Source organism: Acinonyx jubatus, chromosome A3 (genome assembly GCF_027475565.1).
Source record: "Acinonyx jubatus isolate Ajub_Pintada_27869175 chromosome A3, VMU_Ajub_asm_v1.0, whole genome shotgun sequence".
NCBI lineage: Eukaryota > Metazoa > Chordata > Mammalia > Carnivora > Felidae > Acinonyx > Acinonyx jubatus.
In genome coordinates, this window is record NC_069388.1 from 38,309,031 (window position 1) to 38,333,395 (window position 24,365).

The following is a 24,365-nucleotide window of genomic DNA, read 5'->3' on the forward strand; positions in this document are numbered from 1 at the left end:
AAAAAAAAAAAAAAAGACGGGGCACTATAAATGACAACAAGCAGAGAAAAAAAATCCCAATTAGGATTTCAGATTATCAGGCAGAAATATAAAACAAGCACACTTATAATAATTTAAAAACAAACAAAAAACATGAAAGTAGCTATAGTTCATACTGTAAACTAAAGATAGCACAGATTTTTAAAAAAACAAGCAAAAAAAAAAAAAAAACCCAGAACTTCTAGAAATGAAAACATAAATACTCAAAACTAAAATCTCAATGTATATGTTTGGTAGCTGATAGGATATAGAAAAAGAAGCTGATGAATTGGAAGACTGATCAGAAAAAAGCCAGAATACAGCTAAAAGAAATAAAATAAAATAAAATAAAATAAAAAGAAATAAAATAATAGAGAAAAACAAAGAAACATTAAGAAACAGGAAAGATAAGGTGAGATGGTCTAATATACGTTTAATCAGAATTTAATAAGATGAAGGTAAAAGAATGGAATAAAGGTAATGTTTTAGAAAACTGGAAAAGAACTTTTCCAAAATTATAAAAGCCACTAATCTACAGATTTAATAATTCCAAAGAATATCCATAAATTAAATTAAAATCATAAAAGTTCATAATAAGATACATTAAGTAAAAGAGAGTAAGAACAATGACAGAGAAAAATCTAAAAACAGCAAGAGGGAAAACAGGTTACTTTCAAATAAGCAGAAGTTAAAATGACAGCAGCCTTTTCAACAGCAAAATGGAAGCCTGAGACAGTGGACTAATTACCTGCAATGAGCTAAAAAGAAATATCTGCTGATTCAGAACACTATATTCAGTGAAAATATCCTTCAAAAATGAAAGTGAAATAAAAATAGTTTCAGATAAACAAGAATGAGCAAATTCATCACCATCAAGACCTATGGTAATCAAAATACTAAAGGGTGTTCTTCAGAAACTGAGAAAATAATACAAAGTGAAAGATGAAAGACAAAAAAAAAAAAGTGGAGGGGATTAAGTGCAAAGGAAAAAGTAAATAGGCAAATCTAAATGAAAACTCACTGTTATAAAACAATAATGTCTCCCACTGTTTTAAATGCATACCGAGTTTAAAATAAAAACACAAAAGTTGGGAAGACATTACATGTAGTTCATTCGAGTATTCTAGGGTTCTTGCATTGGCTGAGAAGTGGTAAAAAGTACTATTATCTAATAAACTTTCCTAAGTATGTATGTTGAAATCTCTAAGTTAATTCAAAGAGAATGGTAAAAGAAGGTAACAGAAACATATTAATGAAAAAGAAAATGTAATGATGGAAAATAATACTAAAGAAGGCAAGAAATGAGATATAGAAGGAGACACAGACCATGTGGGACAAATAAGAAGCAAAGAGTAAGAGATTAGATTCAAATCTAATATATGAGTAATTAAATTAAATGTAAATGGACTAAATGCACCAATTAAAATACAAAGATCACACACAAAACAATTTTTTAATTTATATGTGTTGCTTTTAAACATAAGATTACACAGACAGATTAAAAACAGAAAAAGATATACATGCAAATAGTAATGAAAGGAACTATTATAGTTATTTTTTTTTAATGTTGACTCATTTAGTTTGAGAGAGCATGTGCACATAAGCAGGGGAAGGGTAGAGAGAAAGGGAGAGTGAGAATCCCAACCTGACTCCTCACTGTCAGCACAGAGCCCAACGTGGGGCTTGATCTCACTAACTCTGAGAATATGACATGAGCTGAAATCAAGAATTGAACACTTAACTGCCTGAGACATCCAGGCGTCCCTACAGTTATTTTAATATCAAACAAGTAGACTTCAAGGCAGTAAACATTACTAGATACAGAGTGCCATTTCTTTAAAAAAAAAAAAAAAAAAAAAAAAAAAAGGGCAATTCTGGGGCTCCTGAGTGGCTCAGTCGATTAACCTTCCAACCTTGGCTCAAGTCATGATCTCATGGTTTATGAGTTCAAACCCCCCCCACCAGGCTCTGTGCTGACAGCTCAGAGCCTGGAGACTGCTTCGCATTCTGTGTTTCCCTCTCTGCCTCTCCCCCACTCACACACTCTCTCTCTCTCCCTCCCTCAAAAATAAATGAACATAAAAAAAATTTTTTTTTTAAGTCAACTAACCAAAGTCTTTCATGGGGCTACTAACACATGCAAGTAAATATATGGCAACTATAGTAAAAGAAAAAAAAATTAAGTTTTTTTCATAATATAGTATGTGACAAATATAAAAAATATGAAGTTGTTTGAACATTTAAAAATTCAACATAATTCATTACACTAACAAATTAATGTCCTCTTAATAAACAAAAATACAATATTAAATTCATTTACAATTTTTTAAATCTTTCAAAATAAAACTCCCTAAATATGACATATCACTAAATTTTCAAACGCATTATACTTAAGTACGTCCAGTATCATCACTTCAATTAAACTATACTAATGATCCTTTGTCACTATGAAAGGGAAGGGAAAAAAGTATAAAGATTCAAAAGAAAGAAACACAACTATCATTATTCACAAATGACATGATTATGAATTTAGGAATCAACAAGAATCTACAGATAAATCATAAGGATTAATAGAAGAGTTTAGCAAGGCAGCTATATAAATGTATGTGTATATACACATATACACATGTGAACATATACATAAATATATATATATGAAAACAATTATATCCATTGGCAACGACCATTCTGAAATATATTTTGGCATCATCTGGTAAGATGAAGATAGGCAGACACTATGATCCAACAATTCTACTACAGTACGTATATTAGAGAAAGCCAACTGACACAGAATATATGTAGAAGAAAACTTGTTTGTTGTAACTCCAACATAATAGCCTACCTACAGAAGGTATACAATAGTTTATAATAAATAGGTTAAAAAAGCAAAGTGGAGAAATGTTATTTCAAAATGAACCCAAATTGCAAAATATCCAATAATAAACTAATCATGAAGCCTGAAAACAGTACTGTAGTAATAACACAGAAATGAACTAAAAAAAAAAAAGTTAATGGAACTACCCGTCAAATCCAAAAACAAATTGATGTATATTCTATTTGAGAAAAAACAATGATATTTCATGCCAGTAGGAAATGAATGTTACTCAATAAGCTGTCTTGGCACAATATGTTACCTATTTGGGGGGAAAAATTAGATTCCTGCCTCACACTACACATAAAAATGAAATCTTATATTAATAATTTAAACACATACTTTTTAAATGCCCAAAAAAGTTAAGCCATTATCCAACAATATAGGCATAAATAACAGAGTTTTTTGAGATACTTGCTATTTTTTAGTTTAATAGTTTTGTTTTAAAGTAGAAGATTTCCCATAAAATGTTATCAAAGCCAGAATCTGTTAAAACAATGGTTGGCTGATACAATCATATAAAATTTAAAATGTCTATATGGCAAAAGATATCATATGCAACAGTAATGATAAATAACATATTTAAACTTTTTAGTATATGCAAATAGCTATTGAGACAGGATTAATATCCTTAAATCATAATGATTATAATACAAAATTAATAAAATGGAGTTAGAAAGAAGATGGCCCAGTAGGAAGTGACAGGAATCTATCTCCCTACCTAAACAATAACTGTCCTGCCCAAAATCTAATACAAGTGTTACAGACCTCTGGAGTCTATTTAAGGCTGTTACTTTCAAAGGAAGGCTTGAAGTAAACCATGGTTAGTTGGGGCCAATTTCAGCTCTTACTGAAATCGACCCATTCTCCATCCCCATCCGTTTGGCAGACAACCACGCACGTATTCTGAGAGCAGATTGCACAGAGCTTGTGAGAGCCAGGTTGGGCAATAAAGACCCTGTCCTCCAAACACTGGAATCAGTGCTTCTGATTTCTTCTTGCTGGTACTGGTCACAAGGTGCAGAAACAGAAGTAGGCAGCTATTGTTGCAATGCCCTCCCCCTCCAGCCGAACTGACTTTCAAGGAATTTAAAAGACTTGTGCTTTTTCTCCACCTTCAACTTACCTCTTTTTCCCCTTTTGGGAGACATTCAAAGAGATATAGAAATGGCCCATAAGCACATGAAAAATGCTGAATATCATAAGCATTAGGGAATATGAAGCAAAACCACAATGAGATACCACCTCACACCCATTAGAATAATTATTATTTAAAGAAAATAAATAAATAGCAAATGTTGGTGAGGATGTGGAGAAACTGGAACCCTTGTGCACTATTAGTGGAAATTTAAAATGGCATAGCCACTATGGAAAAGGGTACAGTGATCCTCCCAAAAATTGAAAATAGGATTACCATAAAATCCAGCAACTGCACTTCTTAGTACTCAAAACTATTGAAAGCAGGGATTCTAACGGAGATTTGTATACCCATGTTCATAGCAGCAAAATAAACACTGGCCGAACAGCAACCCGAGTATCCATCAACAGGTAAATGGATAAACAAACTGTGGTGTGTGTGTGTGTGTACATCATGTGTATATATACATATATATGGAATTCCATATTCATATTCCAATTCAGCCTTAAAAAGAAACTGACAGATGCTACAACATGGATAAACCTTGAGAACATCATGTTAAACGAAATAAGCCAGTCATAAAAGGACAAATAACGTATGGTTCCACTAATATGAAGTACCCACTGTAGTCAAATTCATAAAGATAGAAATGAGAATGGTTGCTAGAGGCTAAGTGGAGGGTAATAGGGAATTACTGTTTAAGGAGTACAGAGTTTTCAGTTTGGCAAGATAAAAAGGGTTCTATAGAAGGATGGTAGTGATGGCTGCACAAAAATGTGAATATACTAAAAGCCATTTAACTGTACCATTAAAAAATATTTAAGATGATAAATTTAATGTTATGTGTATTTTGCCAAAATATTCAAAAAGAATTATAGAAAAAAATGTACACAAATGTTTATAGCAGCATTATTTATAACAGTCCCAAACTGGACACAATCCAGATGTCTTTCAATGGGTAAATGATTAAACAAACAGTGGTATACCCATATCATATACTACTTAGCAATAAAATGAAATAGGCTATTAATAAATACAACCATCTGGATGAATCTCCAAAGAATTACTCTGAATTATTAAAAAGCCAGTTCCCAAAAGGTTACATATTGTATGGTGTCACTTATATCACATTCTTGAAATAGCAAAATTATACTAATGGAAAATAGGTTAGTGGCTCCAGGGGCTAAGGAGGGCATGGAGGTGAGGAGGTATGACTATAAAAAAGGAAACCTGAGAAACTGTTGTGAAGATGGAAGTGTTCTGTATCTTAACTACATCAACATCAATATCCCAAATGTGATTCTGCACTGTGTTTTGCAAGATTACCATTAGAGGAAACTGAGCAAAGGGTACACGGGGATCTCTCTATATTAATTCTTACAACTGCATGTGAATTTATAATTACCTAAAAATAAAAAATTTAAAATAGCATAACTGGTCATATTAAAGAGTGAAGTACTAATATATCACACACCTGTTATAATAAAATTCTAAAATTAGTACATAAAATGTTTTATCAATCATGTTGTCTTTCAAAGTATCCTACTCAAAGGCAGAAGAACTCTAAAATCACAACCCAGCCAATAGAAAAAAATTAGGATTCCTTGTAGCAGAATCATGCCCATAAATTGATAGGATAAAATAATGTCCCCAATCAACTCTTTACTTAATATAAACATGTACCTCAGGTCCAATCAAAGCATAAAACAGCTAAAAATTAAGGAATAGATGGTGGCAACTTTGTAGCACAAGCTATTTAAGATTGGTCCTTACTAAGAGACAACAAAACTACTTTCAATTTCAACTTTAATGAGTCTTCTGGAAGAACTCAAAAACATGTAGAAGCTTGGGGCACCTGGGGGGCTCAGTGGGTTAAGCATCCAACTTCAGCTCAAGTCACGATCTCACGGTTTTTGAGTTCGACCCCCGCATCAGGCTCTGTGCTGACAGCTCAGAACCTGGAGCCTGCTTCAGATTCTGTGTCTCTCTCTCTTCCCCTCCCCTGCTCGCACACTGTCTCTCTCTCTCTCAAAAATAAATAAACATTAAAAAAAATTTTTTTAATAACTAAATAAAACACACAGAAGCTTTATCTCAGACATGTTAAAATTGAATATATATTGAAATTACCTGCAAAACTTTAAAAACGTCAGATGCACGGGTGCCAGCTACAGAGTTGCTGGTTTTGGGTGCAGCCAGGGCTTCAGAGTTTTTCAAAGCTCTCCAGGGATCCTAATGTGCAGCCAAAGTTGAAAACCACTGCTCTAATGGTTACACCTAACTCCAGTTGGATCAATCACTAAAACCACAAGTCAGTGTTGAAGAGCTAGACTGATTAAATTCTGATGAAATTATATCACCAGAATTATCTTCATGTCCAACACATTAATGATAGTAAAAGTGACATTAATAGTTAACATTTGAGTGATTCTATGTGCCAGAGATTGGAATAAGAATTCTTTATACATTATCTCAAGTAAACACAACCTCTCCATGAGAAAAGTTTCTTGGAGGTAACTTGTCCGTGGTCACACAAAGTTGTATGCCTCTAAAGCCTATGCTCTGAGCTACTTTATGGTCAATAATGGCAGCAACTTTACAAATACAGATTTCTCAAAAATAGACAAAAAATAAAAGCTCTTAGGAGAGGAATCTGGCAATAGCCAGGATAATGGTAAATGTATATTCTGAGTGAGCAAATCTACTTCCAACTAGATAAATAAAACACATTTGTACAAGAATATTTGTGAAATCATCAACATTAATGGCAAAACCTAGGAACAACGTGAATGCTCGTCAATAAGGAAACAGCTAAAAAAATGTATAGTAAATGCTATCCAGCAGTTTAAAAATTAATTGATTTCTATATATATCAACATGGATAGATTTCAGAATATATTTTGCTGACTGATGAAAAACATAAGAAATATCATATTATGATATCACTCCTCTAAAAACTTACTAAAAATACTATAGAGTATGATACCATTTATCTAAAACAAAAAGAATAATACTATATATTCCAGCATTTCTGTTGACACAGAAAGAAGCAAATCAACAAGTAAGTGTGGCTGTTGGAGTGGACAGGAGAGGCTGGGACTGGGAAAGGGGAAGGTTTATGTAGAATGCTCTAATTAAAAAAAAAAAAAAGTAACATCTTTTTTTAAAAAATGGTAACAAAAAAGGTACAATTAAAAAGTAACAAATATAATGTTTAAGTAATCAACTCCCTTTTATAATGTGAAATGTTATATTTGTTAACTTATATTTGTTATTTATATTATTATATCTGCTAATAGTACACATTTACAAAGCATAGGTTCTGGCTCCTGGTAATGGAGTTGCTTATATGAGACTAACCCACAAAACAATAACAATTAGAAACTCTGGTCAGAATTTTTTTAATTAAAAACAAAAAGCTATTTGAAGACTAGTGACCAAAAGCTGGTAGAAATAGGAGAAGATTCACCACTGAAAGAAAAGAAACACACTGGATGACATCAACATTCATACAGCTTTCTCTATGAGGCACTACAGTCGAAACTATAGAGGCACAGCAAATAGATCTCAAATAGAAAACTATAGTCTTGCCAGGTGGAGTTGAAAGTGTTTGGGACTATTGAAGCAGCTGGAAATTGAGGGAGGAATCCCGGAAAGGAGAAAGCCACACACACAGAAAAAGGGAAGCCCCCAAATTTATGTAAACATCCCTTCAAATTCTTGAATGAGCCCTTAACTGTTTATATAAGATGCAAGATTCCATAGAGGTTAGTGAGGAAAACAACAGCTGAAAAGCTGACAGATTTTGACAAACACTTGCTGTAGGAGAGACAAAGTTTAAAGCTTGAGACTTTCAAGTGAAACCCTAGAAAGGCCATATCTTAGGAAAAAAACCACAAACTAGTACTAAGGATTAACTCTAGAATTAAGAACAAAACTGAAATGGACTCACTTTCACAAAGTCTAAAACCAGGCTGTAACAAAATCAAGGTGATCTACAATTTTACTACATGCTAAAACAAAACGCAACATCATTCAAAGGAAGATAATATGCCCATAGTCTCTACAACATATCATTACAATGCCCAAGATGTAACAAAAAAACAAATTATGAGACATACAACTAAACAAAAAAAAAGTGATAGAGTCAAGAGGAAAAAAAACCCTGTCAATAGAAATTGACCTACCAGTGACCTAGATTTCAGAATTAGCAATCAACGATTTTAAAATAGCAATAAACAGGAGCACCTGGGTGACTCAGTCACTCAGGCATCTGACTCCTGATTTCGGCTCAGGTCATCATCTCACGATTCGTGGGTTGCTCTGCTCTGTCGGGCTCTGCTCTAACAGTGTGGAGCCTGCTTGGGATTCTCTCTCCCTGTCGCTCTCTGCCCGTCCTCCACTCGTGCTCCCATGCATTCACGCATGTGCACTCTCTTTCTCACTCTCTCAAGAAATACACATTTTAAAAAAAATTTTTTTTAAATGTTTATTTATTTTTGAGACAGAGAGAGGGACAGAGCACGAACGGGGGAGGGAGAGAGGGAGACACAGAATCTGAAGCAGGCTCCAGGCTCCGAGCTGTCAGCACAAAGCCCGATACAGGACTCGAACTCATGGACTGTGAGATCATGACCTGAGCTGAAGTCGGATGCTTAACCGACTGAGACACCCAGGTGCCCGGATATAAACATTTTTAAAAATAAATAAAATAATCAATATGTTAACAATGGGTATAATAAGTGAAGACAAAGGGAATTTCAGGAGAAATATAGAAATTTTATAAAAAATGTAAACTTTAGAACTGAAAGTTCTAAATATTCTGAAATTTAGAATTTAGAACTGAAAGTTCTAAATATTATGAAAACATAATATTTTACATTGTAAAGAAATAACTACATTAGGTTCTCATCAAATTGGACACTGCAGAAAAAAAGACTGGTGAACCTGAAGACATTTCAACAGAAATCATACAAATGAAAGCATATTGGTTAATTTTATGTGTCTACTTGCCTGGGCCACAGGGTGCCCAGATATTTGGTGAAGCATTATTCTCGGCATATCTGCGAGGGTGTGTTTGATGAGGATGAGATTAACATTTAAACTGGTAGACTGAGTAAAGCAGATTGCCCTCCCTAATATAGGGGGAATTACTCCAATCGGTCAAAAACCTTCATAGAACTAAAAGGCAAACTCTCCCCTAAATAAAAGAGAATCCTTTTTTCCTGACTGCCTTCAAACTGCAACACTTTTTCCTGCCTTTACACTTGAACTAAAACATTGGCTCTTCCTCAGTCTCGAGCCTGCCAGGCTTCAGACTGGAAGCACACAGCTAGCTGTCCTGGTTCTTAGGCCTTTGGACATGGATTGGAACTACACCACTGGTTCTCCTGAGTCTCCAGCTTGCTGACTGACCCTGAAGATCTTGGGACTTGTCAGCCTCTATAATTGCGTTAAATATAAAAGCCAATAATAAATCTGATAGATCAATCGATCTATTGGTTCTGTTTCAGTAGAGAATCTTGACTAGTACAGAAAGCACAGAGGGAAAAAAAAAAAAAACAGCTAAAATAAGAGCTTCAATAACATGTGACAGTATCAAGTGCTTTCATATAAGTAGAAATGAAGTCCCAGAAACAAATGAAGAAGACTATGAACCAGAAAAAAAATCTAAACAAATATTGTCCAAAAGTTCCCTAATTTGATTGAAAACATTAACCACAGATTCAGCAGGCACAGTAAAAACTAGGCACAAAGAAACCACACCTAGGCATACCATGGTTAAACTTTTTAAAACCAAAGATAAAAAACCTTTAAAAAAAAATCTGAAAAGGAGAGAAAAAGAACAATATTCTAATTCATGCTACAAACATGGATGAACCTTGAAAACATTATGCTAAGTAAAATAAGCCAGACACAAAAGGACATATACTGTATGATTCACACTTAGAGAAGGTACCCAGAACAGGCAATCATAGAGAATGACTTTGCAGAATGGAGATTACGGGAAACGGTTATTTTCTGTTTAACAGATACGGAGTTTCTGCTTGGAATGATAAAAAAGTTATGGAAATACGTACTGGTTATATAACACTGAATATACACTAAATTACACACTTATATACTGTCAAAATAGTAAATTTTATGTCACATTTTTTAACCATAATAAAAAAAAGGGAAAAAAAAGTGCTAAAAGAAAACAACCTGACAACCTAGAAGTCTGTATCCCACAAGAAATTAATATTTTTAAAGTAAAGGCAAAATAAAGATTTTTCAGATAATGAAAGCTGACAGCATTTTTCACCACGACACCTGTCGCATTACCAGAAATGCTTGTGCCAGATGAAGGGAATAATACCAGATAAAAATTTACATCTACATAGAGGAATGAAATATTAAGTATGTGAGACACTATGTAAAATATTATTTTAGAATAAACTGAGAAAGACATTCTGAAAACTTTGGAACACTGAAAGGGGATAAAAACCCACCAGTTATGCCCCCCCACCAACACAAAAGGTAGTCAAGGTTAAAACACATCATTACCAAGTATAGAAACTAATTTTTACTGAGGAATAGACAAGTGCCCAATATAGAATAGCATTTAAAAAAATGTTTAATCTAAATAATAATTATAATTTCTCCCTCTAAATTGACCATAGGTCAATATGATTTTTTGTAATATATTATATATAATATACATATTATATGTGTGTGTGTGAATATAATCACACAACTTTCAAATACCTTATTTATTCAGAGAATATTTCTTGCTGGTTGGTTATATAAGAAGTTTATGGCATAAAACAAATATATATTTCTTATTTTGAGGATACTAATATATTAGTCAAAAATATTTTTGTCCTCCTGCAAAATATCTAGTAATTGTGATTTTATAACACCTTTTTATATAAATGCTCTGAAGTAAAACTGGCAAAGTGAATATATAAATGAGTTCACTTCACACCCTACTAAAATCTTACCAAAAAGAAACTGAAGGGAGAAAAAAGACTGACATACATAAGGGATGATGACAAAAAGGGCAGTAGCAACACAATTTCAGAAAATAGAAAGCAAATGGACAGTTACTGATTGAGTAGAGGAAGATGAATCCAGATGCCTGGTAGCCAAGACATCACAACGCAAACTAATCTCTTCCAAAGTAAACAAATTCCTTCCAAAGAAACACTACAAGACCTCAGAATAAAAGGCACCTGGTATTTTTTTTTTAATTTTTTTAAAATGTTTATTTTTTTGAGAGAGAGAGAGATAGACAGAGACAGAGCATGAGCAGGGGAGGGACAGAAAGAGAGGGAGACACAGAATCCAAAGCAGGCTCCAGGCTCTGAGCTGTCAGCACAGAGTCCGACGTGGGGCTCAAACTCATGAACCGTGAGTTCGTGACCTGAGCTGAAGTCAGACGCTTAACCGACTGAGCCACCCAGGCGCCCCAGGCACCTGGTATTTCTGAAAGCCAGGTTGGGACTAAAAATAGGAGAACTGGTGGAAAGTGTCAGTAAGAAACATGGAGATGCCTAAATCCCCCCTTCATGCCCGCAGAAAATATGAGGTTGACTAAACCATATGGACCTCGAATTGGTGTACATCCAGCACAAGTGGGAACAGGTATCATCAGGGGCTCTACACAAAAGTTCTACATCAGGGGTTCTACATAAGTCTGAAACAGGAAAGGTGAGACCTCCAGCCCCTGCCCTTGTTCTGCACCACAATACTGGCTATAGCCCTGGCAGACCTGGGAAAATTTCTCTCACTAATCCAAAAGAAAACAGATACAACTGGTTTTGTTGGGGGGAATACCTGGGAATTCCCCCCAACAAAAGAGCCTGATCACACCACCCTTCTTGAGGTCAACCAGACCTGTCATCAAACACAAAGCTTCCAAATGGCTTTTAAGTACCATATTCATAAATGTGAAAACAGCAAGGGGTCACTAGATAGAAAAATTTGCTAACATGCATGAAACAAACAAAAAGAAAGAAGCAGAAACAGCAGATAGCAAATTTTAAACCATAATATCCTAAGAGATGAACAAAAATATTGAGCTCATGAAATAAGAACAGTGCACTACATTTTAAAAGTATTAGTCAGTGTGGTGCCTGGCTGGCTTAGTCAATAGAGCATGCAACTCTTGATCTCGGAGTTGTGAGTTCAAGCCTCACGCTAGGCATACAGCTTACTTAAAATTAAAAAAAAAAAAAAAAAAAAAAAAGGATTAATCACAGATGAATCTCTAGTAATTAAGACAATAAAATCCAAAATTATAAATTCATCAGAAGTAGAAGGTTTAGGAGACAAAACTGAAGACATTTCTGAGACAGTAGGATAAAAATGATTTCAAAAAGAAGAAAAAAATCACTTTTGAAAAAGATACAAGGGATTGGAGCATGAGATCCAACATCCAATTCATAGAAATTAGAAAAATAAAAAAGAGGAAAGATAAGGGAAGATATTAATACACAATTTTTTAATTTCTCCCCAAAATAAAGCACATGAATTTCCAGATTAAAAGTACTCAGGATGAGTACCAGACATACTGAATTAAAAAAGACCCATTCCAAGATGTTTCATTATAGTAAGAAGAACATAGGAATTAAGGCTTCCTTCCAAAGATGAAAAATATACCACAAAGAACTGGGAATCAAAATGCATAACAGAAAGACTGGAAACTAGAACATGAGAGAACAATTCCTTCAAAACCCAGGGAAAACAATTTCTAGTCTTACATATATCAAGTAATGGAATACAATGAAAAAGAAACAAACATATGAGACTCAGGAATCAGAGAATTTGATGTTGGAGAGACAAAATGGGAATCCAAAATGATAGTGAAGTAAAGGCCAGGGATGACAATCCCTCAGCAGGCTTTCTGTGAACCCATTCTAAACTTTAAGGTGCCAGCTGGCATGTCTCCAAGAAAAAACAAAATGGAACTATCAACTGACCAGATTTGTTTGCCTGACATAAAAACTAAATACATGCTACTGGGAAGATTTTAAGGTAGAATTAGTGGTGGGGACTATGAGAATTAGACCTCTAACACTCCCTGTTTGCCTACCATGTACATATTTCTCTACCTCCCTATAACATTCAGCTACATGATTATTCATTTTGAATATAATGTTATTAAAAGCTGATCCTTATCAAATACCTCTTATGATATATAATCATTACCTTTTTGGTTTAACTCCTCGCAGTTAATGATTCCTCATTTTCTCATTTGATTCTTTAAATTATAGTCATAGATTAGCATGATAAAAAATAAAAATTTAACATTTTTACATTTCACATGTAAATATTTATAACTCATTTTTCATTTTCCAGTCATTAGATTTAATCATTATCAGACATTATTCTTGATAACAATTTCGAGTTACTACATATCATCGTATGATAATTTGCTTACATTTCTTTCTGTTGGGCATTAAGATTTTTTCAAATTTTTTTATATTCTTTTTTTTTTTCACAAACTGTTGAGTGTTTTTTGTTTTTTGTTTTTGCTTTTTATTTTTATTTTTTAATTTATATCCAAGCTAGTTAGCATATAGTGCAACAATGATTTCAGGAGTAGATTCCTTAATGCCCCTTACCCATTTAGCCCACCCTCCCTCCCACAACCCCTCCAGTAAACCTGTTTGTTCTCCACATTTAAGAGTCTCTTATGTATTGTCCCCGTCCCTGTTTTTATATTATTTTTGCTTCCCTTCCCTTATTTTCATCTGTTCCGTGTCTTAAAGTCCTCACATGAGTGAAGTCATATGATCTTTGTATTTCTCTGACTAATTTCGCTTAGCATAATACCCTCTAGTTCCATCTACATAGTTGCCAATGACAAGACTTCATTCTTTTTGACTGCCAAGTAATATTCCATTGTAAATATATATACCATATCTTTATCTGTTCATCCATCGATAGACATTTGGGCTCTTTCCATACTTTGGCTATTGTCGATAGTGCTGCTATAAACATTGGGGTGAGTGTGCCCCTTCAAAACATCACACCTGTATCCCCTTGGATAAATGCCTAGTAGTGCAATTGCTGGGTCGTAGGGTAGTCCTATTTTTAACTTTTTGAGGAACCTCCATACTGTTTTCCAGAATGGCTGCAGCAGTTAGGATTCCCACCAGCAGTGCAAAAGAGATCCTCTTTCTCCACATCCTCTCCAACATCTCTTGTTGCCTGAGTTGTTACTGTTAGCCATTCTCACAGGTGTGAGGTGGTATCTCATTGTGGGTTTGATTTGTATTTCCCTAATGATGAGCCATGTTGAGCATCGTTTCATGTGTCAGTTGGCCATCTGCATGTCTTCTTTGGAGAAGTCTATTCATGTCTTTTGCCATTTCTTCACTGGATTGTTTGTTTTTTGGGTGTTGAGTTAGATAAGTTCTTTATAGATTTTGGATACTATATACCTTTATCTGGTATGTCATTTGCAAAGATCTTCTCCCATTCTGTTGGTTGCCATTTAGTTTTGATATTCTTAATAATGCTTATTGAGAACTACATAAATCTTTGTCTCTATTTCTAATGACAAGTTCCTACAAGCAGGATAAATTTAAGGTTTTGCTCTATACTACTTAGTTGTCCCCTAAAATTTCTGCCAATTTACATTTGTACCTACAATGTATTATGTTCATTTCACCACACACTTATGAGCAGTAATACAGTATTTTTAACTCTTTCAGAAATTAAGAGGGAACAAATTTAACATGTACTCTTTTTAATTTGAATTTCCCTGTTAGTTATATTATATTATATATTTATGACTTTTGATCATTTTTCTTTTTGGGTATTATTTGTATTTGTGTGGTTTTAAATTTGACATACCTTCTCCCAGATTAAGGATATGTATCACTTTGTCATGGTAAGTGTTATGGTAAGTGTTTTTTCAGTCTTAACTCTTATGTAGTCATACTTTTGTTCTTCCTTCTCTTGCACTTGGTCCCTAGGAAGGCCTTCCTCAGCTCAAAGACAGATAAATGCTGACCTCTGTTTTCTTCTCCCTCTATGAGGGGGGTAGTATTAAGGTTTTATTCTTAGTAATTATATTAAGTAACCTAAAAGGGATCCTTTAGCAATACTTCCATAAAAGCATGAGAATGGGGGAAACCTCAGGAATATAAAAAGTGGCTTAAAATCAAATAACTTTCAATGTATCTTTTAACTTTAAATATTTCAACATGTAAGCTTCCTTCCTTAAATATCAGAGTACCATGTGGATTAAAACAATGTAACACTTTCAGGTCTATATGCCAATATAGCTTAATTTTGAAAAATTTTTACTCACTTGTGGTCATGATGTTAGGAGGACAAGAGGGTATTCCATGATCTACTGCCCATCTGTAGGCTCCTTCTCCAACTAAAAAGCTAACAACAGAAAAATTATTCTTTTAAAAATTCAGTTTCATCTCTTCCTATATCAATAAAGTAATATAAATCATATAGTAAGGCAACTGAAAAAATGTTTTTCATATAGATATAAATCTAGGTTTATTACCTCAAAATAACAATATGGCTACATGCCCCAAAATTATTTAAACATTTTCCCCAAGTTAGAAATTTTACAATTGGAAATGGTACAATTTCATTTGCAATAACCAACAAGTAAAAACCGGCAAAATTCACCCTGAGATGCAAAAAATAGTTGATTTCCCCGTGGAAAATACTAAGATTTATCTTGGATCATCATGGTCACACGATCCATTTAACCAAGTTAAGAGTCAAAGTATCAGTGAATGTCCTCAGATTTAGTATTCTTACCTACTATAACACCTGGGTCTACCTAAAATGAGTGGGTACATCTAGAGATGACCAAAAACAATGAGATGTGCTTACATTTGCAAGTCTTAATGCAACGAAAATATATAAATGACCTATAAAATATATGACTCTCAGAATCATTTTTACTGTGGTGAGTACTGTGGTGTGTCCCAAAAGTAATTTTTTAAGCCCTAAACTGCAAGTTTTAACATAATGAAGTAAATGAAAGGATACTGTTAGCTAACTGTAAAAGACTTATTTCCAAAGATTTCAAAGGGCATGCAGGATAATTAACCACTCCATTCCCTAACACGGTAACAGCAAGTGGTTACCATAAAAATCAATCACTTCATCTCCTTCCATAGCCAACTTCTTAAAGCTCTCAGCCAGCTAGTAATGGGTTTCCTTGAACTTATGCCTGCTCATTAGTTTTTGGCTCTCTAGTTTTTGTTTCTGTTCTTCTAATCATTCCAACACTAAAACTCAAAGTAATGCATACTGAAGTCTTTAGATTCATTTGTTAGTAAGGAGACCAATGACATACTGGCAAAACAAAATCTAAGGAGATACTCAGAAATGTCCAAATAGTTCTATTAAGAAACTAAATGGTTAAGTCCAATAACTGTTTTCCAATATATGGAGAGAGAGCCAACAAGAATAAACAACTTTACTCCTTCAAACCTCTATATCTTTTTTTTAAATTCTAGAGGATTCTGAAATAGAGAACAGTTTCTCCTATTCTTGTATCAAATGAAGACCACTGCAAAGAAAATGCAAAGAAAAGCTGTCATGTAAAGTTCAAATGAAGAATAACTGAAATAGAAACTTGAATGTGAGTTAAGCTGTCCTGATGGCATTTTTAGCACTTCCTCCTTCCAGAAAAGGAATGTGATATAAGAAATAACTTCTCTCCATGCAAAGATGTAAAAGAGATGCCAAAGTAGCATATTAAGTGATCAGAACAGAAATTTGGAGCTGAATCTAGTATTCTTAGCACGCCCATTTCATCTTGGGTTCAAGCCCAGTATCTGGAATCAATGGCATTTTACAAAATATTCTTAGTTTTATTTTTCATTTCTTAAACAGTCATTGCTTCTAAATTAAACCAACTTGCCAATGGCTGCTATGCAAGTTTTTAAAATACCTTAGCCATTTTATAATATTCATAGGAAGTTGACTATTTGGATGCCATCTTATGAATAAGAACACTGAATATATGACCTTTTCCTACTATCAAAAACTACCTGTCTAGTAGTTAATCATCACACAGAATGGCACAGTGCTTTTGAAGTAATTTTAAAATTCTGAAAAGCTACATGATACTAACATGCCAAAAATTCATTTTCTAGAATATTACATGCAGTATCAATTCCAATTTCTCAGTCTTATGACTCCCCAAGGAGAAAGCTTTTAGGGAAATTTTGCCTCAATCAAGTTTAGGAAATCCCATAGAATATACCTTTGTAAAATATCTGGAATCTAACCACTTCTCACCACCTCCCCTGCTAACCCCTTTCTCTGAACTACCATCATCTCTTACCTGGATTGTTGCAATGGACTCAATATTTTAATGCTTGCCTTGCTTTGCTCCCTGCCCCAGTCTATGCTCACTGGCCACTGACATCCTTGTAAAACACAAGTCAGACAAAAATTATATCCCTCCTCTCAAAACTTGCAAAACCTCTCATGAGAACTCTAATGTAAACACTGGAGTCTTCATAAGAATCTACAAGCTCTCAAGTGATCTGATCCTTTCTGCTCCCTCTTTACCTCATCTCTTACTCCCCTTGCCCCTTTGCTTACCCTACTCCAGCCTCCTATAAAAACACAAACATGTCAAGGAACCTCCAGCCTCAAGGCATTCACCCTGAATGTTCCCTCTATTAGGCTCTTCCTTATTTCCCAAATGGCATATTCCCTCATCTGCTCAAATGTCTCCTTTGAGGAGGCCTATTTAAACTGTACCCAACATGAGGTACCTGGGTGGCTCAGTTGGTTAAGCTTCTGACTCTTGGTTTCAGCTCAGGTCATGATCTCACAGTTTTGTGAGTTCAAGCCCCATGTCAGGTTCTGCGCTGGCAGCATGGAGCCTGCTAGGGATTCTCTGTCTCCCTCTCTCTGCCCCTCTCCCACTCACACTCAGTCTCTCTCAAAATAAATAAACCTAAAAAAAAAAAAAAAAAAAAAAACTGTACCCAACACACTGTATTCCCCTACCTAGGACTTTCAATCCCTGTCATTCTATTCTTTTCACATTTTTTTCACCTTCTAACATACTATACACTTTATAATTTATATGTCTATTATTTATTTCTATCTTCCTCAAATAAACTGTAAGCTTCGTAAGAATGGGAATCTGTGTTTTTTCATTGACATACCCAAGCATTTACAAGAGTGCCTAAAGCATACTAAGCATTAAACAAACATTGGCAAGATATTAAACAAGTAATAATAAGCTAGGGGGTCAAAATTGCTTAAGGGACAGTACTTTCCTTGTGTTTTACCCAACGTAATTTACATTAAAACAAGTCTCACGGTGATGTAAAACAAAAAGCAGCAACACTCTACTGGAAGCAGCCCTGGGGTGGGGGGAATGAAACCTCCTCCAAGCTGCCCTCTGGCTGCTGCAGCAAGCACTAGCACAGTCAAGGTCCAGGCAAGGGCTATGGGCTCAAATACAAGATGCGAACTGCAATCTCATGGCTGGCAACCACCCATTTCCAGAGAACCATGACTCCATAATCAGCCTAAAAAGTGTCATTTCGTGATTCAGAAAGCTCTCAAGATTGCTCAGGGATCCCAATAATCAAAATATATTATTCTGGAAAAGAAAGATATAGGAGAAAATGATAGTTATTTCTTTGGACTTAAAACTGATTTCTATCTATTTTATCTGTTGCTTCTTTGTTCATCATAAATATATAAAACTGATGAAAGACAAATTAATGGCTATTGATCATTAAAAGCTTATACACAAAGTGCAAATAAAGGAGAACTTGCTGTATTTGGAAATAACATGTAACAACCAAATTAAACAATAAGCACGTAACTCTTTGAAACCATTTTTAATTTAATTTCAATTTTTATTTTTTTAATTTAAAATATGAATTTTTAAAAAACAGAACCTCAGCATAAGCAATTGACACATAAAAAATAAACAATCTTTAGAATCAAAATATATTTCATCAATGTTCACATTTCTCTGGTTGTCTTAGAAATTTTTTTCTACTATTGTTATCCAACTAAATCTATACTTTCTGAATAAAAATCTTTAGATTTTTTTTAATTGTCTTTTCACATTGACACAACAAAAGTAGTACAAATTTGAATGAATTTATGAAATATAATAGATTAAATAGTATTTAAATAGTATTTTAAGAAAATGTACCAAAAGCTAAATTTGCCTCTGAAGAAAATCCTAGGGTCAAATGAGCACCTTAGGTTTCATTTATACTAAACATAAAACAATGTTTGTCAGGCTTTCCCTTTTTCATGAAAAGAAACATAATTTCCAAACATTATAACTTCTATATTAGGAGTCAGCAAAGTTTTTGTGTAAAGGATGGGATAGTAAATAGGTCGGTTTTCTGGCCAGAATGTCTCTTTTGCAACAACTCAATTTGGCCTTTGAGTGTACAAGCAGCCACAGACAATACATACACAAATGGGTATGGCTGTGTCCCAATAAAACTTTATTTACAAAGCAAGCAGCAGACCAGATTTGGCCCATAAGCCACAGCTTGCCAATCCCTTGTTCTAAATGATAATACCTGTCAAAGCTATACCCTATCATAATGGAAGAAGAAAGATCCAAGCTATAAAATAAAATATAGAAACTTGAGTAAATGTGACACAGTTTATGAAGGTTGGCCCACCAAGTTTATAAAAATATCAAATACTCTACTAATCTGACCAAACACCACCACTTAAACAATACAACATATCTTAGTGGCTATAACCAAAAAATAAGGTATGCAGATAAATGAACTTTTTATTTAATTTTTTTTTTATTTTTTTAACATTTATTTATTTTTGAGAGACAGAGAGAGGCAGAGCATGAGCAGGGGAGGGAGAGAGAGAGAGAGAGAGAGATACAGAATCTGAAGCAGGCTCCAGGCTCCTAGCTGTTTGTTAGCACAGAGCCTGACGTGGGCTCAAACTCAAAACCTGCAAGACCATGACCCAAGCTGAAGTTGGGCGCTCAACCAACTGAACCACCCAGGCGCCCCAATGAACTTTTTATTTAAAGACTTCCTAAAAAAAAAATTCATTATATATAATGTCTTGCTATCCCCATAGAGTGGTGACAGATGACACCAGAGGACCATGATTTCTAAGTCTTCCATCTGCTTTTGATAGTTTTTGTACCTCTATGCCTGGCATAGAGAAAATGAACAATAAATATTTGCTGAGTGAATTGAAAAATGAATAAATAACTACATGAGTATACACAGTAACTTCTCATTATTATAAAAGGATTCTATTCTACCCTTACTTCTAATCTGCTGCTTCTAATGTGATATGGAAGGACTCCATAAATTCCTAATAGCCTAACTAACAGTGGTCAAGTATGGGACCCAGTTTCATTATCTGCAAAATGTCTTACCCTCATAAATCACTGTATAATTTTTATGAGTCAATACATGCAAACCACATAAAACAGTGTCTGAAATAGTGTACAAATGCAATAAATGTTAGCTATTATTATTACACTAATTAGATAACTAGAGTTATTAGGGTCATATGAAAATAAACTCAAAATAAAAACATGATAAAGTTGGTTTTGTTGATTTAGGACACCAAAAGAATTTGGTTTTTTCTCAATTACTAGAGGTGTACGGTGAACTTCCAGGAACATGAGAGATTTCTGCTTTTGGACAAGATGGCATAACAGAGAACAAATTTACACCCTTACCTGAAGAAATTATTTTAAAAATCAGAAATACAGGAAATGATAGTTTTCAGACATTAGTAGGCAACATAAGGACAGTGATCTTGAGAGAAAGGAAACAAACAAGGTAAACCCTATGACTGACCCAGCTTACTGCCTAGAGAGTTTCCAGGCCATGGCCCAGGAAGAATTCAGGCAAAGCCCAGCAGTTTCTCAGTTGAAGAGAAAGAGCTGGGCATCCAAAGAAGCCCAGACAGCCAGGGTTCACAGGGCAGAATACCAGAGAGGAGAGAGCTGCACAGAAAAGGACTCGGACATCTACAGAGTCCCCTCTAGTCTTCAGCTAAGTAGAGATGAGTGTATGTGTAATAAGAAACCACCCAAAGTGCGGGAAAGACTACCACAAAAATTTTAGAGCAAACAAGCCCCAAGTTCACAAAGGCCAGGAACAGCTCCTGCTCCCATCAGTCAAAGTAAGAAACCTCATTCTAGGTACATCTGTTATAGTACTCAGAAGAGTTTTGCCCCAATAGCAAAATAAAATTAGCTCAAGGCGAAATGCTTCTCTAGTCACATGTAACAAAGTATAAGGTAAGACCTGAAAGGATGAACCTGTCTTTAAATAACTATATCCTAGAATAAAACTCAAGAATATTTATTAAAATATAAAAATATCCAGCACCAAATAAAGTAAAATTCACAATGCCTCAAATGCAATAAAAAATTACCAAGCATGCAAATAAGCAAGGAAATGCAACCTATAATGAAAGAAATCATTCAACTGAAAACAACTCAGAAATGACAGATGATAGCAAATTAGTAAACAAAGATATTATAAGTTACTATAACTCTATTCATATGTTCAAGAAGCTACAGGAAAGATTAAACATGTTAAGTAGATACATGGAAGACATTTTCTAAAGCTGCAAATCAAACTTCTGGAGATGTTACAAAGTCAGAGATGAAAAACAAAGTAGATGGGATTAACAAGCAATAAGATATTATAGAAAGATAACTAGTGAACTTGAAAACAGCAATGGAAGTTATTCAACATGAAACAAGGAGAAAATGAATGGAAAAAGTAAATAAATTATCAGTGACCTGCAGGGCCACAAGAGCTCAAATACACATGCAATTGGAGTCCTGAAGGATGAAAGAGGAGTCAGAAAAAATATCTGAGGAAATAATAGCCAAAAGTTTTCCAAATTTGATAAAGTATGTATCCCTATATATCCAAGAAACAAAATAAACCCAATCCAAAGACAAGAGAAAAAAACAATGGACCAATGTATCTCATATATTATAAAAATTCTTTACAAAATCTTAGCAAATTGGGTCCAACAATGTATCAAAAGGATAACACAGTATGACCAAGTGGAATTTATCCCAGGAATGCATTGTTAACAGTTGAAAATCAACCAATCACTAACTGACCAAGTAAGAAAAATTGTAAGACCATCTTAATAGATGCAGAAAAGCATTTGAAGAAGTACAACACCCATTCCTATTAAAAACTCTTAGAACACCAAGAAGGGAACTTTCTCAGCATAATAAAGAACATCTATGACAAACCTACAGTAACCATCATACTTAAGGGTAAAAGACCAAACACTTCTACCCTAAGATCACAAACAAGGCACAGATGCCCACTCTCACATTTCGTTTCCCCCACTCTCACATTTCTATTCCACATTGCATTGGAGGTCCCAGCTACTATAATAAAGAAAAGGAAATTAGTTAAAGTAACCCAGATTAGAAAAACAGGGAAGAAGTAAAACAATCTTTATTCTCAGAAGACATTACTATCTACATAGAAAATCTTATCAAATCTATAAAAATAGTACTACAGAACAAATGAATTTAGCAAATTCTCTGGAAAGAATATCAATGTAATAAAATCAATCATATTTCTATATTGGCAAGGAATAATTGGAAAGTAACATTTATTATTTATATAATTTATCATGGTATCAAAAAGGATGAAATATTGAAGTATAAATTCGATAAAAGCTTTGCAAGACCTGTACAGTGAAAACTATAAAACTGTTCAGAGGCTAAGGAAGACTTTAATAAATGAATATGTTGCAATCCTAATCAAAATTCAAGCAGGGTATTTATAGAAACTGGCAGCTTAATTCTAAAATTCATATGGAAATGCAAAATGCCTGAAATGGTCAAAACAATTCTGAAAACAAAGAACAAAGCTGAAGAACTATATACATGATAAAATAAGACAACTAGTTCCAGACAAGTATAGCATCACTATACCATAAAGGCCATCACTTTTTCTCACGTATTTTATCTTTGTAAAATATAAAAATATTGCACATGTACCCTTTGACAATTGCTTCATCTTGTTCCCTCCCTTCCTCTTTTCCGAGAGGTAATCACAGTGACTTTGGTAACCTCCTTTGCAGACCTTCTTTGTACATCTATGTACATATATATGTAGCCTTAAAAAAATTAGAGCACCACTTATGTTGCAATATTATGAAGGAATACATGGGAATAAGAGAAGCTTAAATTCAAGACAACTGTTACATAGGAGCAGGAGCAGAGGCAAAATCAGGGTAAGGGTGTGGGGCAATGGGAAGGATAAGGATGTTATTAGAAAGGGATCCATCTAGGAAGCTTCAAATCACTCTGTAATATTTTATTTCCCAAACTGGATGGTAGGAAACAGGTATTCTTATTTATAAACATCACATTATTTTGTATTTTTTTAAGAAACCATAAGTTAAACTGAATATATCATACAGCAATTTGATTTGTTTACAATATACAGATCTATCCATTTTTACTATATATAAATGTTTCTCCCTTTCAATACTGCAGATTATTCAAAATATGACTAGAAAACAGTCTATTTAGCCATTGATGGACATTTAGATTGTTTACATTTTATACACCAGAAGCAGTGTTGCTGTATGCTTCTTGTGCTATAGAAGCCCTCCTGTGTACATGTGAAGGTGTTCTGTCCCAGGACAGAATTGCTGGAGCACATAGCATGTGCATTTTCAATTTTTTACATTAATAAATAATAACAAAATGTCTCTCAGCTGGCCATATCAATCTATGTTCCTACCACTAGTAGAACAAAGAACCTGTTTTTCCATAACCTCAACAACACTGGATAACATTCATCTTTATTAATTTTGCTACTTTAAATAACATGAAAATACCATCTTATTTTAATTCACAATTCCCTGATTATCGTTGGGCACTTTTATACCATTAATATTTTATTTTCTATAAGCTGCCTATTTGTACTGCTTACCAATTTTTAAAGTTGAGGCTATCTTTGTCTTAATATTTCATAGTTCTTAAACATGGTTACTATCTTTTTTTTTTTTTTTTTGCTACTTACACTGCAAATAATTGTCCTCAGTTCCAAAGGCCATAATGTCTTTTAATTCAGATCATAGTACCTTCAGTTGTATAATGCTAGACATTTTCACTTGTCATGTTTCCATATTTTAGCCTTAATTTTTAATCTTAATAAGGTCTTTGCTACCCTGTAGTCATAAACATAATCTCTCATTTTTTTCTTAAAAAAATTTTATACTAAGCTTTTTTTAACCTCATGTTTGAATTTTATTTTTTTGAATGGTATGACAGAGGAATTTAAATTAACTTTTATCCACTAGGTAGCCAATTGTCCCAACACA

General features: G+C 34.1%; 1 protein-coding gene across 12 annotated transcripts in view; it reads right to left on the bottom strand.

Annotated features, from left to right (window-relative positions):
* Positions 1 to 24,365, bottom strand: part of TASP1 (taspase 1) — a 294,418-nt gene that overhangs the window by 226,978 nt on the left and 43,075 nt on the right. For all 12 annotated transcript variants that reach the window (XR_008289218.1, XR_003423891.2, XM_053200260.1 and 9 more), the window contains one exon: positions 15,334 to 15,413. Coding sequence is in view for 10 of the 12 variants with exons in the window: in XM_053200260.1 (XP_053056235.1) it covers positions 15,334 to 15,413 (80 nt within the window). In the remaining 2 variants the exon portion in view is untranslated. The remainder of the gene's footprint in view (positions 1 to 15,333; positions 15,414 to 24,365) is intronic.